This window comes from Magallana gigas, chromosome 3, assembly GCF_963853765.1.
Source record: "Magallana gigas chromosome 3, xbMagGiga1.1, whole genome shotgun sequence".
NCBI classification, from domain to species: domain Eukaryota; kingdom Metazoa; phylum Mollusca; class Bivalvia; order Ostreida; family Ostreidae; genus Magallana; species Magallana gigas.
The window spans coordinates 21,349,589-21,372,115 of NC_088855.1; the positions used below are offsets into that span (position 1 = coordinate 21,349,589).

The following is a 22,527-nucleotide window of genomic DNA, read 5'->3' on the forward strand; positions in this document are numbered from 1 at the left end:
GTCAACATCTCGAGTCGAAACCTGGGGTCAAAGTCAATGCATCATTCTTAACTATTTGAAAATTCAGTGGAAATCTGTCACCCTGACGGCAAGACAAATAAATGTGCTTATTTCATATATGAAATGCATTATACTTGGTTAACACTTTAAAGTTTTGTTGGTGTAGACCAACACAGCTTTTTTCAAGTTTCGATGATGAAGTAGAAATAAATTGAAACATTAACTACTAATTTGTACATAAAATTATAATATGTAAGTGTCAGATTCAAAATCTTTAAATATATGATTCTAGTAAAGAATAGAGTACTCTTTATCTATGAAACAAAACATAATGAAATAACACTCCACAAATTCTAATGCTTTACAGAATCTCTTACACCAAATTTCAAGCAAACACATACATAAATATATCTCTATGTACATTTTACCAACATTTGAACTTGTAACAGATTTTTACAAATCAACTGTTTAACATTTATAATGTTTATTAGCATATGCATGCATACCAGCAAAACATATCTTGGAAACATACATCACATTACATTCATTCATTAAAACACTTGAGTAAAACTGAGCCTGAAATGAAATATTCAATGAATCATTGTATTGTGTACACAGTTTCTCCAAAATATGCATCATGCATTGATATCCCTAATATCTCTCTTGTGCATCAAATCAATATCTGTGGAAGGGAAGTAACTACCTCAAACATAAAAATTCTAGCTATTTATATGTGTATGCAAGATGTGCAAAATAAATAATATTAAAGATAGAAAATTTAAACAATCTGATGCAAAGAAAATTAATCATGTGGTTTGTTTAGAAATAAAGTTAATGGCATTGATATGTAAAACAAAGGATAAATAAATTTATTTCTACTTACTATTACTGTTTTCACAACTCATATAAAAATTCTTGATGAATAAAAGTTACAGATGGAAAAAATAACCATGTATTATATTAAACACGGTAAATAAGATTTAAAAAAAAAAGAAAATATATCCAGTGGTACATGTATCAAAGAATACTTTTTTCTAATTTCAAGGACTTTTATTTTTTTCAAGGACTTTGTCTTTTTACTTTTCAACACGAAGATAAATGTATATATGTACTTTGTATTAAAACATACTTTTTTCCTTCAAAATTTTTTCTCAAAATATATGTTAACAAAATTACTTGAAGAATTAATGTCCTTGGTTTTCTCAGAAAGTGTGGTAACAAAATTCACTCGCAGAATTAATATCCTGAGTTTAATACAAACTGTTAACAAAATAGAGATTAACATGAGTATAAAATATATACATGTATAAACACTTTCAACAGAAAAAGGAACGGTTTCAATAACGGCATTTCATTTTGTGAGATTTTTCTCCCAAGGCACAATATTCTATAATGACTACAAACTTCCGGTAAATATAATGCATGGATACTCTAAAAATAAGTTCAGCTATGATTTAATGACTTTGTTCATCTGAAAATTCTTATGAAATACTGTCAGTCTGTCCCAAATCATCAAACTAAGTACAGTATGTGGTCCAAGTCTCAAAAATGAGGGTCCCCATCCTTTATAGAAACCCCATAATCCCTCTGTACGGAAAATCTTCACAAAACAGTCTACTACGTTTTTGTAATGCAATCCATTGCCATGCTTATCAATACCTTGGTTGTACATTCGCGTCGACACAACATCAAATGGCGTCATACACATTGTCACAGTAAATGCACTGCAAATTGTGGCACCAAAAGTATTTAACCAGCTGTTCACAGGAAATATCTGGAATTGGGAAAAACAGTCTTAGAAGTAGTGTATATGTGTAACAGATGAAAGTTTAAAGCTATTCATATGATAAATCTTAATTAAGCACTGTAAAAAATTATAAATGCAATACAATATACATGTAACCAAAAAGTTTACACATGTAATCCCTCTTAAAACTAAGGATAGTTAGCAAATGAAATTAATTATGTTGTAAGCATGAATTTGTTATATATGTATTTGCGTTAGCTGTAACCCTGTTTTACTATGCAAAACATAAAATAAAAACTCACCTGACGCTTGGTAAGATACTCCTTTGACTTGGTAAATGAGGATAGCTGTGTTGCTGACCCAACCATGACCCTAGGAATAGCAGCTGACACTCCCCTCCACAGCCCAGTGAATCCGTAGCTTTGGAATACTGACCTGAGCCCATGTAACATGCTTTCATGAGGATGCTGATGTCCAACAGCTATTTCCTTAGCTGCTTTTGACTGCATGTGAGTTTTTATCTGAATACAAATATGTCAGCCCACCATAATTGATATGTTTACAAATGTTGTACATTTTCATTTCAGAATCAAAATCATTTGAATGTTTTTAAATAACCATTCTGTAAAGCATAAATATATACAAAGCATTTTTTATGACTGGGTTAATATCATTTCCATTTAATAAAAATATATACATTAAACTTAATTCAAAAGAACTTATTAATTGTTTTATTACATGACCATTTAATGAAGCTGAGACCAAGAATTTTACTACATTATCTTTTAATAACAGCTTAAATGTTTAATCACGGTATTTCTTGCCTTCCTGAATATAACTGACAATATACCAGTACTAGTACATGTAGTCAATATGCCACTTATTAGTCATTTGAGAACAAATTTCTCATAGGTATTGAGCCTCCTTAATGAATATAAAATTAAGGGGCATGCTCAGCAGAGTGTGTGTTAGTCAGTGCTCAACAAAATTTGTGATACAGGTATAGGAAATTATGGTGAGCACTTCAAGAATGGAGAACCCGCTTTGCCAACCAACTGGGGTTTCTATTGCTGAAACTTTGTCAAAACATAAATTGATTCTTAGTATGTTGCTTTGTCAAAACATAAATTGATTCTTAGAATGTTACCATATAAAATGGACTTCCAATGCTTGCACCCATACAGCCTGCACATGCTCCTGCGATAATACTTTTTGGAAAAGAAACATTTCCATGTTTGTCCTTTGTGATACCAACATTCAACATAGTCTGATAGGAACCAAGGCGAATACCATTCATAACAAGCTGGTACCACAAAGCTGGAACAAGGCCACTTTGAATGGCCAAGATCCCATCTGTTTTCACTATTGTTTTGATGGCATGAAAGGAATTTCTGCAAAATCAAATTGATAATAAAATAGAAAATACATTTATTAACATTTTTTTTTTAATTTGCTACACTTCATTGTAAAAGCATCCTTCATATTTTTTTTACAAGCTTCAATACTCAGTTTGGGTATAAAATCGTCTCATTTCTTAAAGGATGAAAAATGAAACCCTTTCAGTGTCTACATTTAAATCATAGGTTCAGAATATAAATATTTTTTCATTTATTTGCACTAATTGTGTTTGGATCTTCTACATATTTATTACAATATCTGCAACTCTATGACCCTACAGAAAAAGCAACATATTGTTTATGTTTGAATACATTTTCCATCATTTTTCTTTTACTGGTATGTATATAGAATGATCATAATTGATCATTATGTAACACATATGAAGGAGTCACCATGCATGTGCTCCATGGAAGTAAATAAAGATAAAAGTTAAAATGCATACAACACAGAATGTACTGGCGTATGACCAATTCTTGCCAGGGACCATTTCTCACCAGTGCATTTTTTCGTCATTTTTTGTATATGATTTTATGTGTTTGTAACAATGCACTTGAGAGAAGTGGTCCTTGGAGAGCATCGGTCATGTGCTAGCAGTGTTTGATAGTGATGTAACAAGATTATTCCACTGATGTTGGCTAGCTGTTACCAGAGACATAAATAACATTATGTTATTTATGTCTCAGTTGTTACCTTAAGGCTTAAACATGATCCAGTAACACTTTTACCTGTAGTGAATGGCATGCTGTCCACGAGCCTGTAACTCTCCTTGCAGCTGCATGCGAGTTTTGACCACCTCTAGTGGATTAGTGAAGAAGCCCGCGCCGCAAGCTGCGATACCGCCTATCAAAAACTCCATTTCTTTATCAGTACTGCGAGATGACTTTTGTGAAAAGGGGAAAATATCAATGGTCACATATCATCTGAAAATATGTCAATAAAGGAAAAAAAAAAATACAAAACCAACGCAAGTCAAAAACGAACCGCCTCCTTGAGATGACCCGTTACATTTTCCTATAGATTTCGAATTTACTCTGTTAAAGAACTTGAACTTTAGAACAACTGCTATACTTATACATACATATATCAGTAAAATATTTGTCATGTGTAAAAAATTATATAAACATGTTAAAAACTCGAACATACTACGTTTACATTCCCTTTTTTAACCTCAGTAAAAATCTGTGCAACCGTTGATTGATGAATCTTACTTATGTGAATCCCGAACCCGACTCTTAAATATTGGTTTCCATTCAAGGGGTGAATTGTAGCAAAAATAGGGTCATAAGGAGGAATTTTTCAATTATATTTCACTCATTATGTTCTCCTAAGTCACTCAGATAACATAAATGTACACAAAACAAATGGGTTTTTTTTCGAGCGTCAGTCGTAAAATTTTGAACAGTTTTAATTTCTGATGAGTCGATTTTTTGTGTATCATGTATCACATATATAATGATATGTAGGGGGGTGAGGAACAATAATTCTGAATTTCATGACCCTCCATCCAAAGGAAGCAAACTTTTTTTGGTTTAGGTTAATTCAATTTAAACAATATTTTATTATGCAATATATCATAAAGAAACGGATGGGATAGCAGGCACCGCCTATATAAATCCTCTCCGACATACAAGGTCAAGGTCATATATGCAAGATTTAGTGCCATACAATATTGACAATAATGACAAATTTGGTATAGATTATGATGAAACTAGGGGGCACTATAAACGTAGCACCATCAGACACATTATTATAGTCGACACTGTATGTACACGTAGTACTATCAGACACATTATTATATAGTCGGCACTTTATACACGTAGTACCATCAGATACATTAGTATAGTCGGCACTTTATAAACGTAACACCATCAGACACATTATTATAGACGGCACTTTATAAACGTAGCACCATTAGACACATATTATCTTAGGAACCACAATATACACGTAGTACCGTCAGACACATTATAATAGGAGCCACAATACACGTAGTACTGTCAGAAACATTATTATAGACGGCATTATACATTATCTGTTTTGAAACGCCCCCTCTACCGCTTCAGGTTTCAATACACATCCAAAAATTGAAAGTCTACGGAGATTTTGCATTGGATCAGCCATTAATCTGTTAACAAGCCCGGATGATAACGTTAAAAAATTGTGCGATGTTTTCCGAGTGTATTCCGAATGGAGAAAAGATGCAAACATTTCCCATTATAAATCTCCGTAAGAAAATTGTTTTCGTTCCTGTGAAATTTTATGAGTGAAAAGGGATAATTGTTCAATGAAGATATCTTGGATATATTCCCTTTCATTGATTTCAATTGTATTTCTTTCACAGGAATGTGTATTTTTATTAAAAATCATCAAAAATTGATGGAAGCAATAACTTGGGACAGACTATAGTCGATCTTTTTCTGGAAGTAGAGAAAATCGATTTCAAACGCTTGATATTATACATTGAATGTCTTAATTTTGTCTGTTAATATAGTTAAAAAAGTAAATATAAAACCAAACAAATGCCTAAAAAGGTACTGTTTGATTAACTACCCCTACCGACCCCTATATTCTCGGTATGACAGGGAGTTTAATTTGCGGACTTTCCATGTGTCCGTTAAGTGTACAGTGTAACTTTAAAATGCTTATTTAAAATTAATGCACTGCTACTGAGAGTATACCATATAATGTTAAAGGAGAACAAAGATGGAAAATATAGTGGATCCCGTATGAATGTGAACCAACTATTCCCTCCCTGTTTACGATTATTAATCTGTTGAGAATGCGACCAGGATTGATTTGTCGTGCGCCATTACTGATGAAATATTACACTTTCCATTGACCACATTTGGTCTATAAGGTCTAAATACAGATTTTATTGCCTTTCCAGTTGCAAAAACGAAACAATATTTAAGATACATGTAAAGTTGCAATATTTCAGATTCTTATTTGAATTTGATCTTAGAGAGAAATTATTTAGATGGTGGCGGATCGGGGGGGGGGGGGGGGGGTGTTAAAATGGAATCTGAACCCATCAACACCCACCTTAATTGAGGTACTCTCCTTAATGTGTTTTACCAAATCCAATTACTCTATCTAAGGGCAACAAAATGAAGAAAAAAACTTTTTTGGTGGAGTTGTGGAAAATAGCGACCTGAAAAGAAACATTCTATAGCTATTAAAAAAACAAACCGTTGTACATATGCCCTTACTTATATATCTGAAAGATATTCCGTTGTCTTCATGAAGTTTACTAGTATTTGACGGGGTATTTGAATGGCGACCCATTTAAAGACAAGTAGCTCATTTTTTTCGGAATTATCTGATAATTAAAACAGATTTTAATGATTTTGAATGCATCATTTAAAAAAAAATAGGATTTCTATTATCTTACCTAATGCGCAGACCTGAGAGAAATGATACTGTAAATCTTGACTATGTATATTGAATGCAGATTTGTTTATATACATTCAATTAAAATCCCAACTTGTATACATTCGTCCCGCATAGCTTTTGTTTCATGGTAACGACTGTTTTGAAGCACTTTTATTGAAGAAATGTCCAGTTTTTACTGATATTTCTGAGAACAATTCTCTTTAAACTCGTCAAACCATTAGAGTTATAATTAAATTCATGCGTGCATGTGCGTAAAATCAAATTAAAAAAATCAATCTGACTCGACCGGATGTTCTAAATCCATTTCACATGAAAAACTATCTGCAGCCGTAGGGGATTTAAAAAAATCTTATTGATAATTATAACGAAAAGTCTGCATCATTTAAAATCTGAATAAATGTTTTCTACAATCCAGATGGTTATTATCTTAAAAGTGGATCTTGATACATTAATTATAATGCCAACGCCGCCCCTCCTCCCTCGCCTATTTCAGATTTCTTCTTCAGCTTGAGTTAATTATGTAAATTTATCAGTATTGTGAACGAGAAGGCTGAACCTCCTGGCTTTTAGTTTAAACAATATTTATTCATTATAGATTCAAATACATTTACACGATGATAATTACAATTGTAAGATCGGGAAACAATTCAATTCAATTCAATTCAATTCAATTTATTCTCTCAAACCATTATCATACAATGGTACATGAGGTACAATAACATATTTTCATTAAATTGTGATGTCAAGGGTCTAACAAATTATATATAAATTATAATACAACATAGTATTACATGTGTTAGTAAGCATAAGTTAGTAAGAGAAAAAAAATAGTAATAATACAAAAAGTGGTAGAAAAAAAAATAGGAAACAAGCCATAGGGCTTATATTAATCCCTCTCTTGCATACACTGCAGAAATGAGAGGTGTGAAATGAAATGTAAGTAAAAGGAACAAAATAGAAAAATGTGTCAAAAATCAAAGTTGGAAACACATTTTATGAGGTAATGAAAAAAGTCAATAAAATAAAATATCATGAAAAGAATATTACAATATATTCGTTGGTTGAACATCAGAACAGAAATATAGTATACATAATCACGTGTTAATGTTCAAACACATCCATACAAAAAAGAAAAGGTGGCTTTATTTCTTACACCAGTTATGTGACGTTTTCAGTACAATTTTAATTCAATACATGCTAACACATCATAGGTATACCGTAGGATTTTTGCCGATTTCCATTAATTATTGTCATAAATATAAATATAAGTGGTGGGAATAAGATAAACAGGCAACCGAAAAAAGGTATTATTATTGTACAACATTCTACGTGATATTATGATTGCTGAATCTTTTACTCTCAAGTATAAATCTTTGTACGGTGTGAAAAATTTGTTCATTTTCTACAATACTTAGATAATTAGATCCGTAGAGTAGTAAGTTAGGGTCTGTAGAATTTGCAAGTGTGTTTATTGTTATATTTCGTATTGTAGCATATTTTGGACAATGCAAAAGGTGATGATCAGTGTTTTCTACTGACCCACGCGAACAAAAAGGGGATGGACAAAGATTTCTGTTGAACATATAAAGATTTAAAGTACTACATTCTAAACGTAGTTAAGAGTGGAGAATTTGACCTATGCGAGACCCTATATGATAGTATTCGGGAATAGTTATGTTGTTTTTGTTTAGATATTTTTTGAAGCTTCTTATGGAAGGGTTGTTCTGTACATTGCTTGGTATTGTGTTCCAAAGTCGTACGGTATTGGGAAGAAAAGAGTCGTAATATAGCTTAGTCCTGGCTTTTAATTCCGATGTATTTATCTATGTTATAAAATTTACATTTATACTTGATATATATTATGAATAGAACCATTATAAATGTTTATTTTTTCTTCTATTCACGCATAAAGTGTAAATTGTGTATATGTTTGTAATATTCTCTATGTTGTAAACTACAACCAAAGAGATAAAATAAACTGTTCAACTGTGAAAATAATCTTTTTTTCTCTTGTAAATCTACTTTTTCAAACTTTAAAGAGGCATGGTCACGATTTTTGTCAAAGTTTATTTTTTCCATTTTTAATGTTTACAATACTTCTTTACAACATTTTAATGGTCAACCAAAATTTGAGTGTCACTCATCCAGTTATAAGCGAGATATACAGCGAGATATACAGAACTTATAATTCCTTAGTACACTGTTCCTGTTTGCAAACAACTCAGGTCATGTTTTTCTTTACGTATTGAATGTTGTTATAGACCTAAAATAAATATGACGCTAGAAATTGTTTCTTGGTGTTCAAAATGAATAAGCAGAAAAACCAACTTTAATCGGTATATAGAACAAAAAACAAAAAAAAAACATGGCATGAGTCTTGTTTACATAATTATTACAAAGAATTGCAAGCTCTTTATCTTCCTTAATTATAACTCTACGACTGAAACTAAAATTGTGTTCGTTCATTAGAAATGCATTACTAAAACATTCTTCACAATAAAAATAGAAAATTTAAATTTGACAAAAATCTTGGCCATGCCCCCTTTAAGTAGAGCTGTATCAATTATAATTTTTATGTGTCTCCTGTAGTTTATCCAACAGAAGTTACTTAGCAAAAAGACAGATTGACGCATACTAGTATATTCCATTGAAGATTTGCACCTTATCCCTATCTTATACCCCCTCCATATGTTCTTTCTCGGTTAGAGTTCATGCTTATAATTACCAAATATATTATGTTTCAGAGAAATTCAACAGAAGAGTGATTCGCATTGCTTCCATTACAAAGAGATTACTTTGTCACGCTGTGCATTTCAGTCAATTGGGGATACATCATTGGTTTAATTAGAAACACTCCGGAAATTTTCGTTCCACCGATACCGTATCGATCCGTGACTGTATTATAGAGAACAATCTCTCTTTGGGTGTTACAAACTGAGTGTGTTTATGTGAATTTTTTTTTCAAGGGACGAATATTCCAAATTTGCAATTACTTTTTTTTTTATTCTATTTAAGAGAAACTGTGACGGCAGAAAACAAAAGCAAGGCTGAGTGTTGATGCGGCAGTCATTTTGATTTCCCCGGGGAAACACCGCGATCCACCGCGAGTGACGGGTGTAGTAGGGGACAAACAAATAAATTTATTATTTTAGCTCTAATTTTAGTGCTCGCTTGTTTACTGGCCGGCAATGATACTCTAAAGGCAAACGATAGAAATGCGATATAAAACGTAGTGACTCAATAGTTTTGCTTTTGAGGTCTTTGGAGATAGCATGGTATTTATGCTAATTGCGAGAGTTTGACGAAATTTCTCGGTGACACATATCTAGACATCATTAGTAGTAATCCATCATATTTTGGATTAAGTGTTATATTTTGCTGCCGGGACAATTATGTGTTTGTGTGTGTATGTTTGGACATGACCTTTTATGCAAAAAAATAACTGAATGAAAAATAATAAAGAGAAAAAGAAAGAAAACAACTACAAAAAATCCCGAAAATCGCAGCGACATAAATAAGTAATTTAAGGTAATTATCCATACGTCACAAAACAACGTCTGACGTAATTCACGCGTTATTACGTCTTATCCGTGCCCGATCTAATTGAGACCTAACGTTAAAAGGTGTATTTCAAAACAAAGAAATCAAGCTGACATCGAAATTGATTCAAAACAAATATATCAAAAATCCTGACAACTGCAATCAATTAGGCCTACCGGGGTATTAATCAGCGAAATAACATGACTGGGTTCTGTCGATTGCGTTCTCGTTTTGAAAATATAACACGTTAGACCGCTTACTTTTGTCCTGCATAAACATCAATCCATTATAAGGTTGAATTTAATTCAATTCTTTGAACATTAATTCCTGAAAGTCCATAAACATCCAAAATGAAATCCTGACCGAGATCTATATTCCAGTGCATAAGGGAGATAAAAACACAAGGGGAAATAATTTGACCTATATCATCTTTATCATTTTCGCTTAGCAACGAGCATAGATTTATTTTCCACAAAAAAACTGTTTTTAAAATTAAAATAATGCGCTGAAGAGAAGTTATTTCATTATAAGAACAGTCTTTAAAACCAGTAAAAAAAGTTTGAATAGAGGTTTTGTCTTGAAGGCATATATCAGGTAGTTAGCATTTTCCACGCATGCGACTGCAATTTCTAAATACCGATCTCGATCCATAATACTTACCGATATCCAAAGAAACCATCTTTTGCGATTTAAATAATACAGATTAATCAACAGTTTGTTTAAATCATGTTTCCTATTTAACAATAATCAAAACATATTTTCTAGAGTTATGAAATAATAAGCCAATGCACAGTTTTTATTTTTACGGATCTTTTTTCAATATATATATTTTAATGATTTTACCAAAAATATGCCAATTGTGATCCTGAAAAGGCCGGTCCCTAGGGTAATTTTATTTCCAATTGATTAAGGGCGTTAAGGTTTAAAGAATATCAAAATTTTAGAGAATTCTGTACGTAAATAAAATTATAAGAGCTTAAATTCTCTTTGAAAATTTATTCATTTTATCTAATTTGTAAGCAGATTTATCTATTTTTTTTATAAATAAGCAAGTGTAACATAAAAAATTTTGTTTTTAAATAATAATTCCTTTATTTTACATAGGATATAAGTCAAAAAATGATTTTGTGAAAGTCAAATTTCAGGCTTAGGCTTATATTCTTTATGTATGAGAAAAGCGCCTTTTTCCGCAATCGGTTCTATTTTTAGCAACGGCCCTAGCTTTTATAATACCGATGGACCAGCCAACAGGGTAAAATTTGATAAGAACATATCCTCAGATACACGTTTGAAAAATATGAAAAAATTCTGTACGCATTTTATTTATCCAGTTGGGTATGGACCATTACCTTAAACATATATTGCAAATTGTTTATATTCGTTTTGTTGTCTTAAATGCCTTTAAAAGTTAAGTTTATGTAGAAAAGTTGCTAGTTCATTGGATCTTAAGGTTCCTCACTACACCTTGAAATAGTTTCTAAAATCAGCAGGACATTACTTGATTATGATACATATGTAGATAGCATGATGAATAAGAAGTATATGTGTCAAACAGGCGAAAAAATGAGCAATTTTAGATAAAAAATTATATTTTCAAAAATTTCATTTAGTAAACATGAACAAAAGCCCCATGCGGATTCGAACTCATGACCTGATGTTCCCAAGCCTGATACTTTAACAACTGAGCTATTACAATTTACATTTGAATCGATTGATACAAACAGTTTAACAAAACATTTAAATCGCCATCTTGTGATGTAGTGTCTTAAAGGGGCGTGGTCACGATTTTGGTCATATTTTATTTTTCTGTTTTTATTATTTACAATGCTTTATGAATGCATTCCTAATGATCAAATGAAATTTGGGTGCCCGTCGATGAGTTTTAAGCAAGATACAGGGCTCACAATTCTTCGTCATGTAAACAAGGCTCGTGTCCTGTTTTTGTTTACATATGTTCAATATACCAGTAAAACATCTTTTTCAAGATGATTTGTCTATATTCTTATTCATTTTAAGCATAAATAAACAGTTCCAAACGATTAACACATTCATTTTAGGTCTAAAATTGGAATTCTCACTTCAACGTTCAAAATGTAAACAAAAGCTTTGTTTGCATAGCGAGAAATTGCAAGCTCTGTAACTCACTTATAACTCAACAAATGACATTCAAATTTTGGTTGCCTATTAAAAATGCCTTACTTAAGCATTTTAAACATTAAAATCGAAAAAATAATATTTGACCAAAAGCGTGACCATGCCCCTTTGAAAAGTATTAGTCTCGGTGTAGTGAAGTACCTTAACATAGTACCCGTTTCATTTTTTACTCATGATTATGTTTTCATTGAAAAATAAAAGAATAGTCAAAAAAACTATGAAAAATGCTATGAATTAACCCCGGCCAGGATAATGAGTACAGGCTGCTTGTTTTTTTTATCATCGATGAAGAATGCTCATAGAGCATACTCGTATGTTGCTAAAATATTTGCAAAGTGAACGCTCCACATTTATTTAGAGAAGAGAAGAATTAGAAGGAGATATATATGTAAAAAGAAAAAGAATCTATAATCATAAAACCAATATGTATGAAACCTGGATAATTCATTAAAAATTAAATCATTGATTAACTCTCGGCACAAAACGCGGAATAAGAACAGACGAACAGATGGATAAATAAACAGGCAAATAACACATTTAAACTGCGTCCTAAAACTGTCTTTCTAATTCGAGGTTGCGTTCTTATATAGCATAAAAGTAATACAAGTAATAGGACGTCTAACGTTGTTACTTTTATTAAAGATGGGTGTTTTTCAACCAAAAGCAGACCATATGTACTAAAAAAAAACTACTCTCACGTACCATTTTACTTCATTGGGTGAGGGGGAATGGGGCGGGGGGGGGGGCTTGTACTGAAAACAATGTTCAAACAAATAGCTGTGGTAAAAATATCCAACTACGTTCCTTTACTAGGTGGGGTGTCAGGAGGTCATTCTGGGAAAACGGAAAACACAACAGTATAATAAGATAAAGATATATATTTCTGTTTTAAAAATAGTAGTTAATCTCTCATTCAAAGAAGAAAAGAAACACTGTAGAGAATTTTGCCTCTTAATTCTGGTCAAGGACCGACTTGTTATTTCACGCAGAGATCCATTCCGTTACCCTTATATCAAGAATACACAGCATTACCGAACTGCGCGGAGTGAGTGCGCCTAGCTATCACTAGCTCGCAGACAATTGTAATCTGTTACGGACGCGAGATGTAACCTGAACCCTCTTTCAGTGAGTGGTTTCTGTGGAAGGTCCTACCCCTCTTATGCGCACTCCAGTCGATTCCTGCTAATCGATAAGGTATTTCCGATAATTGAATCGAAAGATCTACAATTTGGCAATTCACGTATTTTCGTGTTGGAGCAGATATGAAACGGGACATACACTTTTGTTTGTAAGTGAAACATTTTTTGTGCTGATCTTATATATATTAGAACAAATTTAAAGTAATTGGAGATATTTTAAAAAAAAAAGAACAGAAATATATAAAAAGATTTTAGTATTTCGTCTTAAATTTCCTAAACCATTAAAATAATGGGTTTTTTTTTCTATATATTAATTATCATGCATTGCAAAGTCAATGGAGGAAAAAGTCTCAAAAGAATCTGCAAAATTCAGGGAAAATATTTTAATAAGATTGCATTTTTTATAACAGTAATCCAAAGTCTTATGATTTTTAAGAGGTTATATAAAGAAATATTTGGGGGAGACCGCCGGATTTCGAGACATTACAACCTAATCCCATCGCAGAAATAGCTTTGATCTTTTGGCTTCAAAATTATTAAAGCAAGTTTCAAAATATTATTTTCAGCCACAGGTTCGTCTTCAAAGTGCATAGTCTATAAGTTATCATGCTAGATACATAAACGCATTTGATATATACTAAACATAAGTCTGCTTCGTCCAACGCAGATTTGGTGAAGAATATACAGTTTTAATTAACTGAAGACATTGAGATGAACTCAAAATTTAAAAATATATGTTTAATATATTCACATCATAACAGATTATAAGAAAACCTCTAACCACACAAAAAATACCAAGTTGAATGGGGGTTTAATTAAGCACATGCTACCACAAAAAACAATTTCTAAAGCTATTCGGAATCTTTCAAGATGAAACTGGAATATCGAAGTAAAAAATTATAACGGAAATTAAAATTATTAAAAAAAATCTTTAATTTCATGCATAGGAAGAGAGCTATTCATTTCATGATGCATTAAAATCTATTTTAGTATTGTAGTATTTTGCATATAATTCTTTTTTATGTGTCGATGAAGCTCTCAACTGAAAATATAATTGATAATTGTATTTTTAAAAAATATAAATAAGATATACATGTACATGATTGTATTTATTGTTGCTGTTGTTTTCAATGAATATTTGTCAGCCCTTCAAGAATGTCTAATACATTTATAAGAGTAACATGGTGGGGGGGGGGGGGGGGGTATTCAAGCCTGGGATATTCAGGCGATAAGGATTTTCATATGTGGGAGTTGGACAGTCTTTATATTTCCCAGTGTTGGATTAATTTATGATTTCCAAAAACCTAAAAAAAAACCTCGCATTAACATTCAGAATGGGTAAAAGCTTCGATAAATTGATTGATAAATTAAGGTTGTGTGAGACACCTCCATGTTGTGACATACTTCCTTTCAAAAATAACAATAAAATCAAGTATTAAACTAAAAAAATAAATGTTTTAATTCTTTCCCGTAATTGTGACCCAACAACGTAGAGCAATGAATTAGAGCCTTTTGGTCAAATGTTTAAAATTTTAAAATTCTAAACCGGTGAAAGTATGTTGATTATAATGCACTTTTATCCATTTCGACAGGTGTCCCATACCATCTTAATCAATTCTTATTTCATTTTCATTTTTTTAAACAGGAAGATGGAATGAGACGTGAACATGGGCAGTTTTACTGTGGCGCGCGCTATTATTGTCCGGCTTCTTTTTGCCTGTCACGGACTGGTTTCAATATGGCTGCTGTACCAGGTGACGCAAGAGCCTCGCTTCTGGTACCTAGCTGCGTCATTCGGGTTTCTTCTGGTTGAGACCACAGTGACCCTGGTGAGAAAGCAGGGAAAGGAATGGAAGTGGTGAGGATTTTTTGTTATAGGGTATTGGATTGGTCAGCGTCCTTCATACACCCGAATTTCTTTCTCCATCCTCAAGTTTGGTCATCTCCCTCTACCCCCCCCCCCCCCTTTTCGATAAAAGGTACTGAAAACGCTATTTACTTCTTATGGAGTTTAAAGTGAAATATTTGATAATTTTTGACTTATTATAGGACATAATATTAGAAATTCTGTACTTTGAAGCTTTTTTTTTTAATATACATTGTAGATGTAAACTGGGTGCACTTTAAAGTTCAGATACATACATTTCATCTAATAGAAGTCAACATGTTTGACTTAATGGATTTGAACGGATAGAATTTTAGCCATATGGATTGAAAACAAAACATGTAAAAGGATCATTTTGAGCTTAAAGTCCCATAAATTCCGTGTCATAAGTCAAGTTCTCAACCATCTTTAAAATGAACAAAAAACCCCGTAAAAGTGGGAGCACTTTTCACACGCGTTCGATTGGTATGCCAGATCTATAGGCGTTTGGTAGATTAGGTCAACCTTATGAACAGTAGATTAAGATTTCTATCTGCGGTAAATCAAAAGTCAAAAAATGGTATAACGAACATTCGATCATAATTATAGATCTGGGCGGTAAGGGGGTTAAGTTTGAGCCTTTATTTAAGGTGAAGACTTCGATATAAGATATAGGAGGTTTACTGCATGAAGAAAGCCTGCCGAGAATCAGTGGTTGACTCTGTTGTGAATTACCTCACATTTTGAATAAAAAGAAGAAGAAAATCGAAAAAGAGCATATTAACTGCAAAGTTAGGATTAATGGCATACGCAATCAATATAATGGGTTTCGTTTCTTGTTGCAACAATAAATGAAATATCTCCATAGTCTATCGGGGTTAATGATCTCTTATTGGAGAAATTATAGTAATTTCTGCATTTGGAACTCATTTGCTTGGTGGGTGTAAAATGTTTAAGGTACTGGTATAATACCATATCGTTACAGTGACACCTTTAACGGGTTTTGCAAGCAGTAGGTTGAGGCCAATTTGAATGTAATTTCCTCCCTCTAGATATGATGGGCGAAAAAAGGATGAACTCGAAACAATGCACCCTTGCAAGAAAGTTTTGAACAATAAATCACACTTTAATTAGAGGTTTTTTACTACTGACCCGGTGGCGTATTCTCAATTTAAGAGAATTGCAGAAGATGCGTTAAAAAAGACGTTTGCAGAAACGCTCATCTGATCCACGAGTGCCCACAGCCATGTTTGTTATGTATTTAATTCTTTTTGGAATAGATTTATGAGACTGAATAAAACCCCTGTTATTACTGTGTACTGTATAAGTACAAGAGGGTGGAGTTTTTACCCCCCCCCCCCCAAAAAAAAAATTAAAAATAAAATATAAACCCACACTTATTAAAAGGCGTTGCTCTCCTATGACATCATGATGATGCGATACTTGAAAGGCGAAAACTAATTATTGCAGCCTTTTAGAATCATCCCCATACGCAAACTTTAATCACTGTTTAATCACTGTTGACTCACAACTATTCAATGCAGTGACGAAAGCCCTAAGTCTGACATATATAGTTGTTTACCCAGAACAACTGTCCTGTAAAAAGAAATTAAAATTTGAAAAAAGCGTCAGACAATTTTTCATCTTCCTCTTTTTCCATTTCACTACATAGAGATGTCGTCTAATTTTTCATAATTTAATTGTTATTTCATTCCACGTGTATTTTTTTACAGGTTTTGTCCAAGTGTTCTGATATATTTAACAATGACGGTTCCCGCCATTTGGTTTTTGGAACTGCACGAGCTGGAAAAACGCATCGACCACCGCCAATCCACTAGCTTCAACCTTAGCAACATGAGTCTGATCGAAATCCATAACGAAACCTTCGACTTGTCCGCACATCTGGGCAGTGTGTTGGGGGTGAGTTTCATTTGCTTAAGTGGCCCTTTCTGCACTTTTAAGACAAGGGGCGTAAGAGATAAAGAGTAAATTAGTCAAACTTATCTTAGCTATGAAAAGAGTGGGTTGCTCTTTAATTATCTTCGTTCCGTTAGAATATTGTTATTAAATATTTAGGTGATATTTGACATCATAGAATACTTGGCTTCGCCCCTGCATTTTGTTTCCCTCATCAACGCGGCATACAAACAACTTTGTAGTTGCATAAAAATATAATTATCTTCAAACGTTTGGGGAATGTTTGATTGAAACTGGCGTACGCTTTTCTCATCACCGACAGATCTAACAGACGCTTGTTTCATTGCTTTAGCATCTTTTCCGTCCATGATGCTATGGTGTTTTTGGTTTTTTTTGCCCCAAATTTCGCTGTCGTCTGCACGACAAAGTGGTTACGTAACGTTGTTGATTTCAAAATTCCGCGAGAAACAAAAGTTCGGTGTAAGTTTCCTTTGATCATAATGGTTAAGCTTTTGAATAGGTATTTTGACAAACTAAAATTATAGTTGTGTTTTCTAGGTGGAGATGCACAAGATTAGCAAAAGTGTACTTATCTAGAATGAAGCGTCCATATCACATGATTCGATGTATCGGCTGCTAACAACTGACGTGGTCTCATAATAAGATAAACATCTTTTCTCTTTGAAAATAAAAATATCGACCATCAAAATACCTCTTTTTAAGCATAATGTGCATTAACATCGACCTGTCTTTTTAGTGATTCAAGAATTCAACTAGAGTAGGTCATGGTCAGAATTGTTATAAACTTATGAAATTAAAATTAGTATTTGAACCCGCTCTTGTTCGACTTATCTATGATTTAAGCTAATATCTTGAAGGTATCAACATTTAAACAGAAGAACATATTTTTTTTTATTTTTTATATAATTATATTGTAAAAAAAAATGTACAGTACACTGTTTAATGATAGCTTTTAAGAATTAGTAATTTCAAAATAATTTCTCAAATATTTCTAGAACCTAAAGAATAAATGAATGGTATATTTTTGGGGTGTTGAATACAAGATTTTGTGCATTTTTTAAATTTTATATTTCAATTTGATTAAGTGCGTTACACTTCGCTCTCAGGGTATCAAATAATAGTATATAACGGTCCATACTGTCTGTCTGTGTCTAAAAAAATAACCAATAATTTTTTTAAATAGTTTTTTAAACACGTACCTATTATATAATATCTTCAATTGATGGAATGTAAAATGAATACAAAAATATTGCGTAATGTTCATCATGAAATTAATTCAAGACTAGGTTGAAAAAAAAACTAATGTTTTGTACTTATTAAAGTTGCACTAGTTAACAAGTTGCCGGTATTACAGTATCGAGTACCTTTAACTACTCCTTTGATATCATTTTTCGCTCTAACGACTTTTCCATTTAAAAAATTATTCCCAAATTGTGTAAAAATTTCCTATGCCGTGGGCTTTTGTTAGCAGTCGACCGCTTAAAAACTTTACCAAGTATTCCTTTTAAAGCTGATAGGGAATGGGGGTACAAATTGAACAACTGAAAACATCGGAATTTTTTCTTTTTTACAAAAAAAAACGAAACTACTTTTTTTCAAGTTCTCCCCCACTTTTTGGGGTTTTTTTTTTTGGTTATAAAAAAACCCTGAAATATCCTTGGAATAAATGACTGCACCTCCAACGTTTTTGATATCGATTTGCAAGATTTTTTTAATTTGGCTGCAGCATTTGCTTTTCCCTTTCTTTAATTTTATTGTTCCAATGCACGTGCTCATCGTGTCAGTTTCGCATGTGGTACCTGTTTTTTGTTCCGTTTTTTTAGATTATAATGAAAGCAGTATTGAAGAGTCATCACCAATTCAAACCCAAAAATTTTCAGATAAATAAATTAATCACTGTTCAGGTGATGCACGGTTTTCAACCCTTATAGCATTGAGATTTCACTGAAAAACCCCATCACTTTTTTTTCTTTCGCTGCAGTAGTGCTGAGATAGCAATTACCTCCTTCTTAACAACAACACATTTCGTAGATAAGTTCTCCATGATAAAACATATTTATATTAACACGTCTTATCAGAGATGTTATAGGTATTGCCGCTGTTTTATTGGAATTTTGATTTGTAAATCATGAAATGTACTTAGAAAGGTCACGGCCTTAGAGATAGGATCCACCATTTTGACGTTTCTCGTCTGCTAATTGAGGGTGCGTTCTATCTATACGATTATTATTTTTAAAATGCCAGGTTCAATAAAAGAGCGGTCATGTTCATATTCAAATTCCATGTATTCTTTTCATTTTATCTCGATGAAATCTTGTTAAAGTTCGTGAAATGACATTGACTCCAAAAATAATAGAATCGTTAGAAATCTTGAAATTCTTCTAATTTCTACAATTATTTTGCATTAATGGCCAACATCTATGAAAGTATATGTAAATGGAATTTCATAATTCCGAACGAAAAAATTATGAGATGTTTGTGGAATGAGTTAAAAGGGGAAAGGAAAGAGGGCTGCGAAACTGCAAGATACTAGTATGTATGTTGTATAGGTAGAAATGTCCAATCATTAACAAAGATCATTTTTACATTGGAATGAAATCCGAATGAGGGGGGTGTCAATTTGAATCTATAATCCATTTTCCCCACCAATTTTCTCCTCAATTGTTTGGACTTTAATTCTTTCTGTCCACTATTAACAATATAATTATCCACAACAGCGCCTCTTCTTTCTCAGGTTAAATTTGAGATTCGATTACCGATCAATTTGAGTCCGGATGAGTGGATCCGCACCCTGGAACAACTGCTGCTGCTGTTGCTCATTCTGGGTCGATGGATGTTGCCGAAAGGGAAACTGACACACGACCAGTTGTCGCAGTTACTGCTGGTCTATATAGGAACGGCCGCAGACATCGTGGAATTCTTCGAGGCCTTTAAAGAAGACGAGGTATAAATATCAAATTTCCTCTTATAATCGATAGTTAATTATCAATTTTCTCACGACGTCCATATGTTTGGTCGTTCATAAAAGTTACTGAGATTCATTGACGCATTCTTAATTTGAATAATATGCATCACATTTTGAACCCACAATACCAGACTTTGAAAAAAAAAAACCGTTTTCCTGGCCGACTGACAAATAAGTACATACTAAAGACAGTAACATTTAGAACATTCTTCTTTTAAAGGAGCATGGTCACAATTTTGGTCATTTTTTTTTTCGATTTTAATATTTACAATGCTTCAGTAAGACATTTTCAATAGGCAACCAAAATTTGAGTGTCATTTGTTGAGTTATCAGCGAGTTACAGAGCTTACAATTCTTTGTTATGTAAACAAAGCGTTTGTTTACATGTTGAATGTTGAAGTAGAAAGTCCAGTTTTAGACCTCAAATAAATGTGTTAATCGTTACGAACTGATTATTTATACTTAAAATGAATAAGAAGATAGACAAATCAGCTTGAAAAAGATTTTTACTGGTATATTGAGCCTATGTAAACAAAAACAGGGCAAGAGCCATGTTTACATGACGAACAATTGTGAGCCCTGCATCTTCCTTAAAACTTATCGACTGGCACCCAAATTTCATTTGATCATTAGAAATGCATTCCTAAAGTATTGTAAATAATAATAGCAGAAAAATAAAATTTGACCAAAATCGTGACCATGCCCCTTTAACGGTAAATCCGAACAAATATCGTTTTCGATTTTAAAGCTTATTATATCTGCTAGATTGATGACGCGTCTGAGTAGGGATCCACCTTAAGTTTAATACCGAGTCGGTAGAGGACAACCAAACAATTTTAAGGTGGCCCAGCTTAACGTGAAATAATTTTATAACTGAATGTATGCCCTCAGGGGTCTAGGAAATGGTATTTAGTTAAAGCAACGCATCATACATTTGAAATTTCTTCAAAATTTTTACAAAAATTATTCAACAAAAAAAGAATTTTAGCGAACAATAATTGTAAGAACAGTTTCACAACTACATGTACATGTACTAATGTATTTATTGCTCTTGTATTTATAAAATGAAGGGAATCGAGAGGATTCGAATTGTTGTACATGCTTAACTTTTTCGACAGAAAGTTTAGTTAAATAAATGATTAACGTTTTACAGGTGCGGTTTAACAAAATACTATGCATTTGCATCTTGGGACTGTGGAGCCTCAGTTTGATCCAGTTTACCCTCGTTCTCACTGCAGCACGTGCAAGACGTGACCAATCCGGCCTCGTTACCCGCCACTACAACGTCAAACAGGGGAAACACGGATGCTGCGCAGCAGACGTTTATGGAATACTCATCTCAATCCTTCTTCAAGATTTACCATTCTTGGTTCTGCGGATTTTGTTGATTTTTAAATTCAACGTCCTCAGTTATACGAACATGTTTTTCACCTCCAAGAACACTTTAGTCATACTGTTGTTGTTATATCGACTCGTGGTCGTTTTCTTGGAGCGCCGCTCCGAGGGCAGACAGCAAAAGTACAACAATCTAAAGTCGAAATCGGATCATTCCCGACCCGTAATGTCCTCCAAGTATAACGGCCCCGGTATACCTCGTTCTAAACCCTGCAGTGGGAACGTCACAACGAGAGAAAAAGCCAATCTGGTCCAAAGGGACGTATGTTTGGACGTACAACCCTCTCTGTACAAGTTAAATCAAGACAAAACACTGAGCCGAGAGAAAAATTTAGATAGCCGTTTCTGAAGAGGGGATTATACAACATCGTCATTTTCATGAATGTATATAGATCATCGTCGTTAAAAATTGTTTAAAAGGGAATAGTTTATTTTTTGTGTCCCGTAGAAATATTACATCGTAATCATGAATATAGCATCTGCCTATTTGCTATTTGTGAACAGGTTCTATATGTATGTTCGTTACGCATGCCACAAAAAAACCCTTTCGAACACTGTTGAAATCAAAAGAAAGGGAAAATGTTGGTAATTGTGACAAAAGAATTGCATGACAAGCATTTATGAAGGGTAACTAAATACTAGCAACATGTGTCAATGTGATGCCATATCCGGGAAACAGAAATTCGGAGGGGTCGTCAAATAAAGCAATAGCTTCTTATTAAAATTTGACCCATCGCATTGCAATTAATCGCCCATTTATTAGGGATCTTAAATACTGAATACGCACAGTTTTGTGCAGGGAGTATGAATAACATATCCTAGCAAATATGAGGATTGTTGCAACACACCAGATTTGCAAAAGAAATGACAACTGGCAATGTGTGAGGAAATCATAAACTGAATCATTGTACAGGAACTGTTGACACGTGCATTATCAATTCAATGTTTTTCTTTTAATTTTCCAAGATATCGATGATAGTATATGTAAATGTAG

General features: G+C 33.0%; 2 protein-coding genes across 4 annotated transcripts; one reads left to right on the forward strand and one right to left on the reverse strand.

Annotated features, from left to right (window-relative positions):
- Nucleotides 1-230: 230 nt before the first annotated feature.
- Nucleotides 231-4,358, reverse strand: LOC105325347 (solute carrier family 25 member 35). 3 transcript variants are annotated; one of them, XM_034481186.2, is made up of 5 exons: nt 4,289-4,358; nt 3,871-4,065; nt 2,895-3,138; nt 2,050-2,268; nt 231-1,774 (listed from the first exon to the last, which is right to left on the reverse strand). In XM_034481186.2, exons 2-5 carry the CDS (start codon nt 3,999-4,001, stop codon nt 1,448-1,450), a joined length of 921 nt encoding a protein of 306 aa, XP_034337077.2. In that variant the 5' UTR covers nt 4,002-4,065; nt 4,289-4,358; the 3' UTR covers nt 231-1,447. The 3 variants fall into 3 exon arrangements, with proteins under 3 accessions (XP_034337077.2, XP_065934952.1, XP_065934951.1); XM_066078880.1 differs by having other exon boundaries at nt 4,292-4,309; XM_066078879.1 differs by lacking the exon at nt 4,289-4,358 and having other exon boundaries at nt 3,871-4,218.
- An 8,933-nt stretch (nt 4,359-13,291) lies between these two features.
- On the forward strand, nt 13,292-21,957 carry LOC105325346 (transmembrane protein 26). The gene is made up of 5 exons (XM_011424866.4): nt 13,292-13,520; nt 15,017-15,229; nt 16,969-17,155; nt 19,908-20,117; nt 21,292-21,957. Exons 2-5 carry the CDS (start codon nt 15,039-15,041, stop codon nt 21,880-21,882), a joined length of 1,179 nt encoding a protein of 392 aa, XP_011423168.3. The 5' UTR covers nt 13,292-13,520; nt 15,017-15,038; the 3' UTR covers nt 21,883-21,957.
- The last annotated feature ends 570 nt before the right edge of the window (nt 21,958-22,527 follow it).

Coding starts and splice junctions, on each gene's coding strand:
- LOC105325346 (XM_011424866.4), top strand. CDS start 15,039: ATGGGCAGTTTTACTGTGGCGCGCGCTATTATTGTCCGGCTTCTTTTT. Junction 17,156..19,907: donor ATCTGGGCAGTGTGTTGGGG/GTGAGTTTCATT, acceptor CTTCTTTCTCAG/GTTAAATTTGAGATTCGATT. Junction 20,118..21,291: donor AGGCCTTTAAAGAAGACGAG/GTATAAATATCA, acceptor AACGTTTTACAG/GTGCGGTTTAACAAAATACT.
- LOC105325347 (XM_034481186.2), bottom strand. CDS start 4,001: ATGGAGTTTTTGATAGGCGGTATCGCAGCTTGCGGCGCGGGCTTCTTC. Junction 3,139..3,870: donor CAGCATGCCATTCACTACAG/GTAAAAGTGTTA, acceptor TTGATTTTGCAG/AAATTCCTTTCATGCCATCA. Junction 1,775..2,049: donor AGTATCTTACCAAGCGTCAG/GTGAGTTTTTAT, acceptor TCCCAATTCCAG/ATATTTCCTGTGAACAGCTG.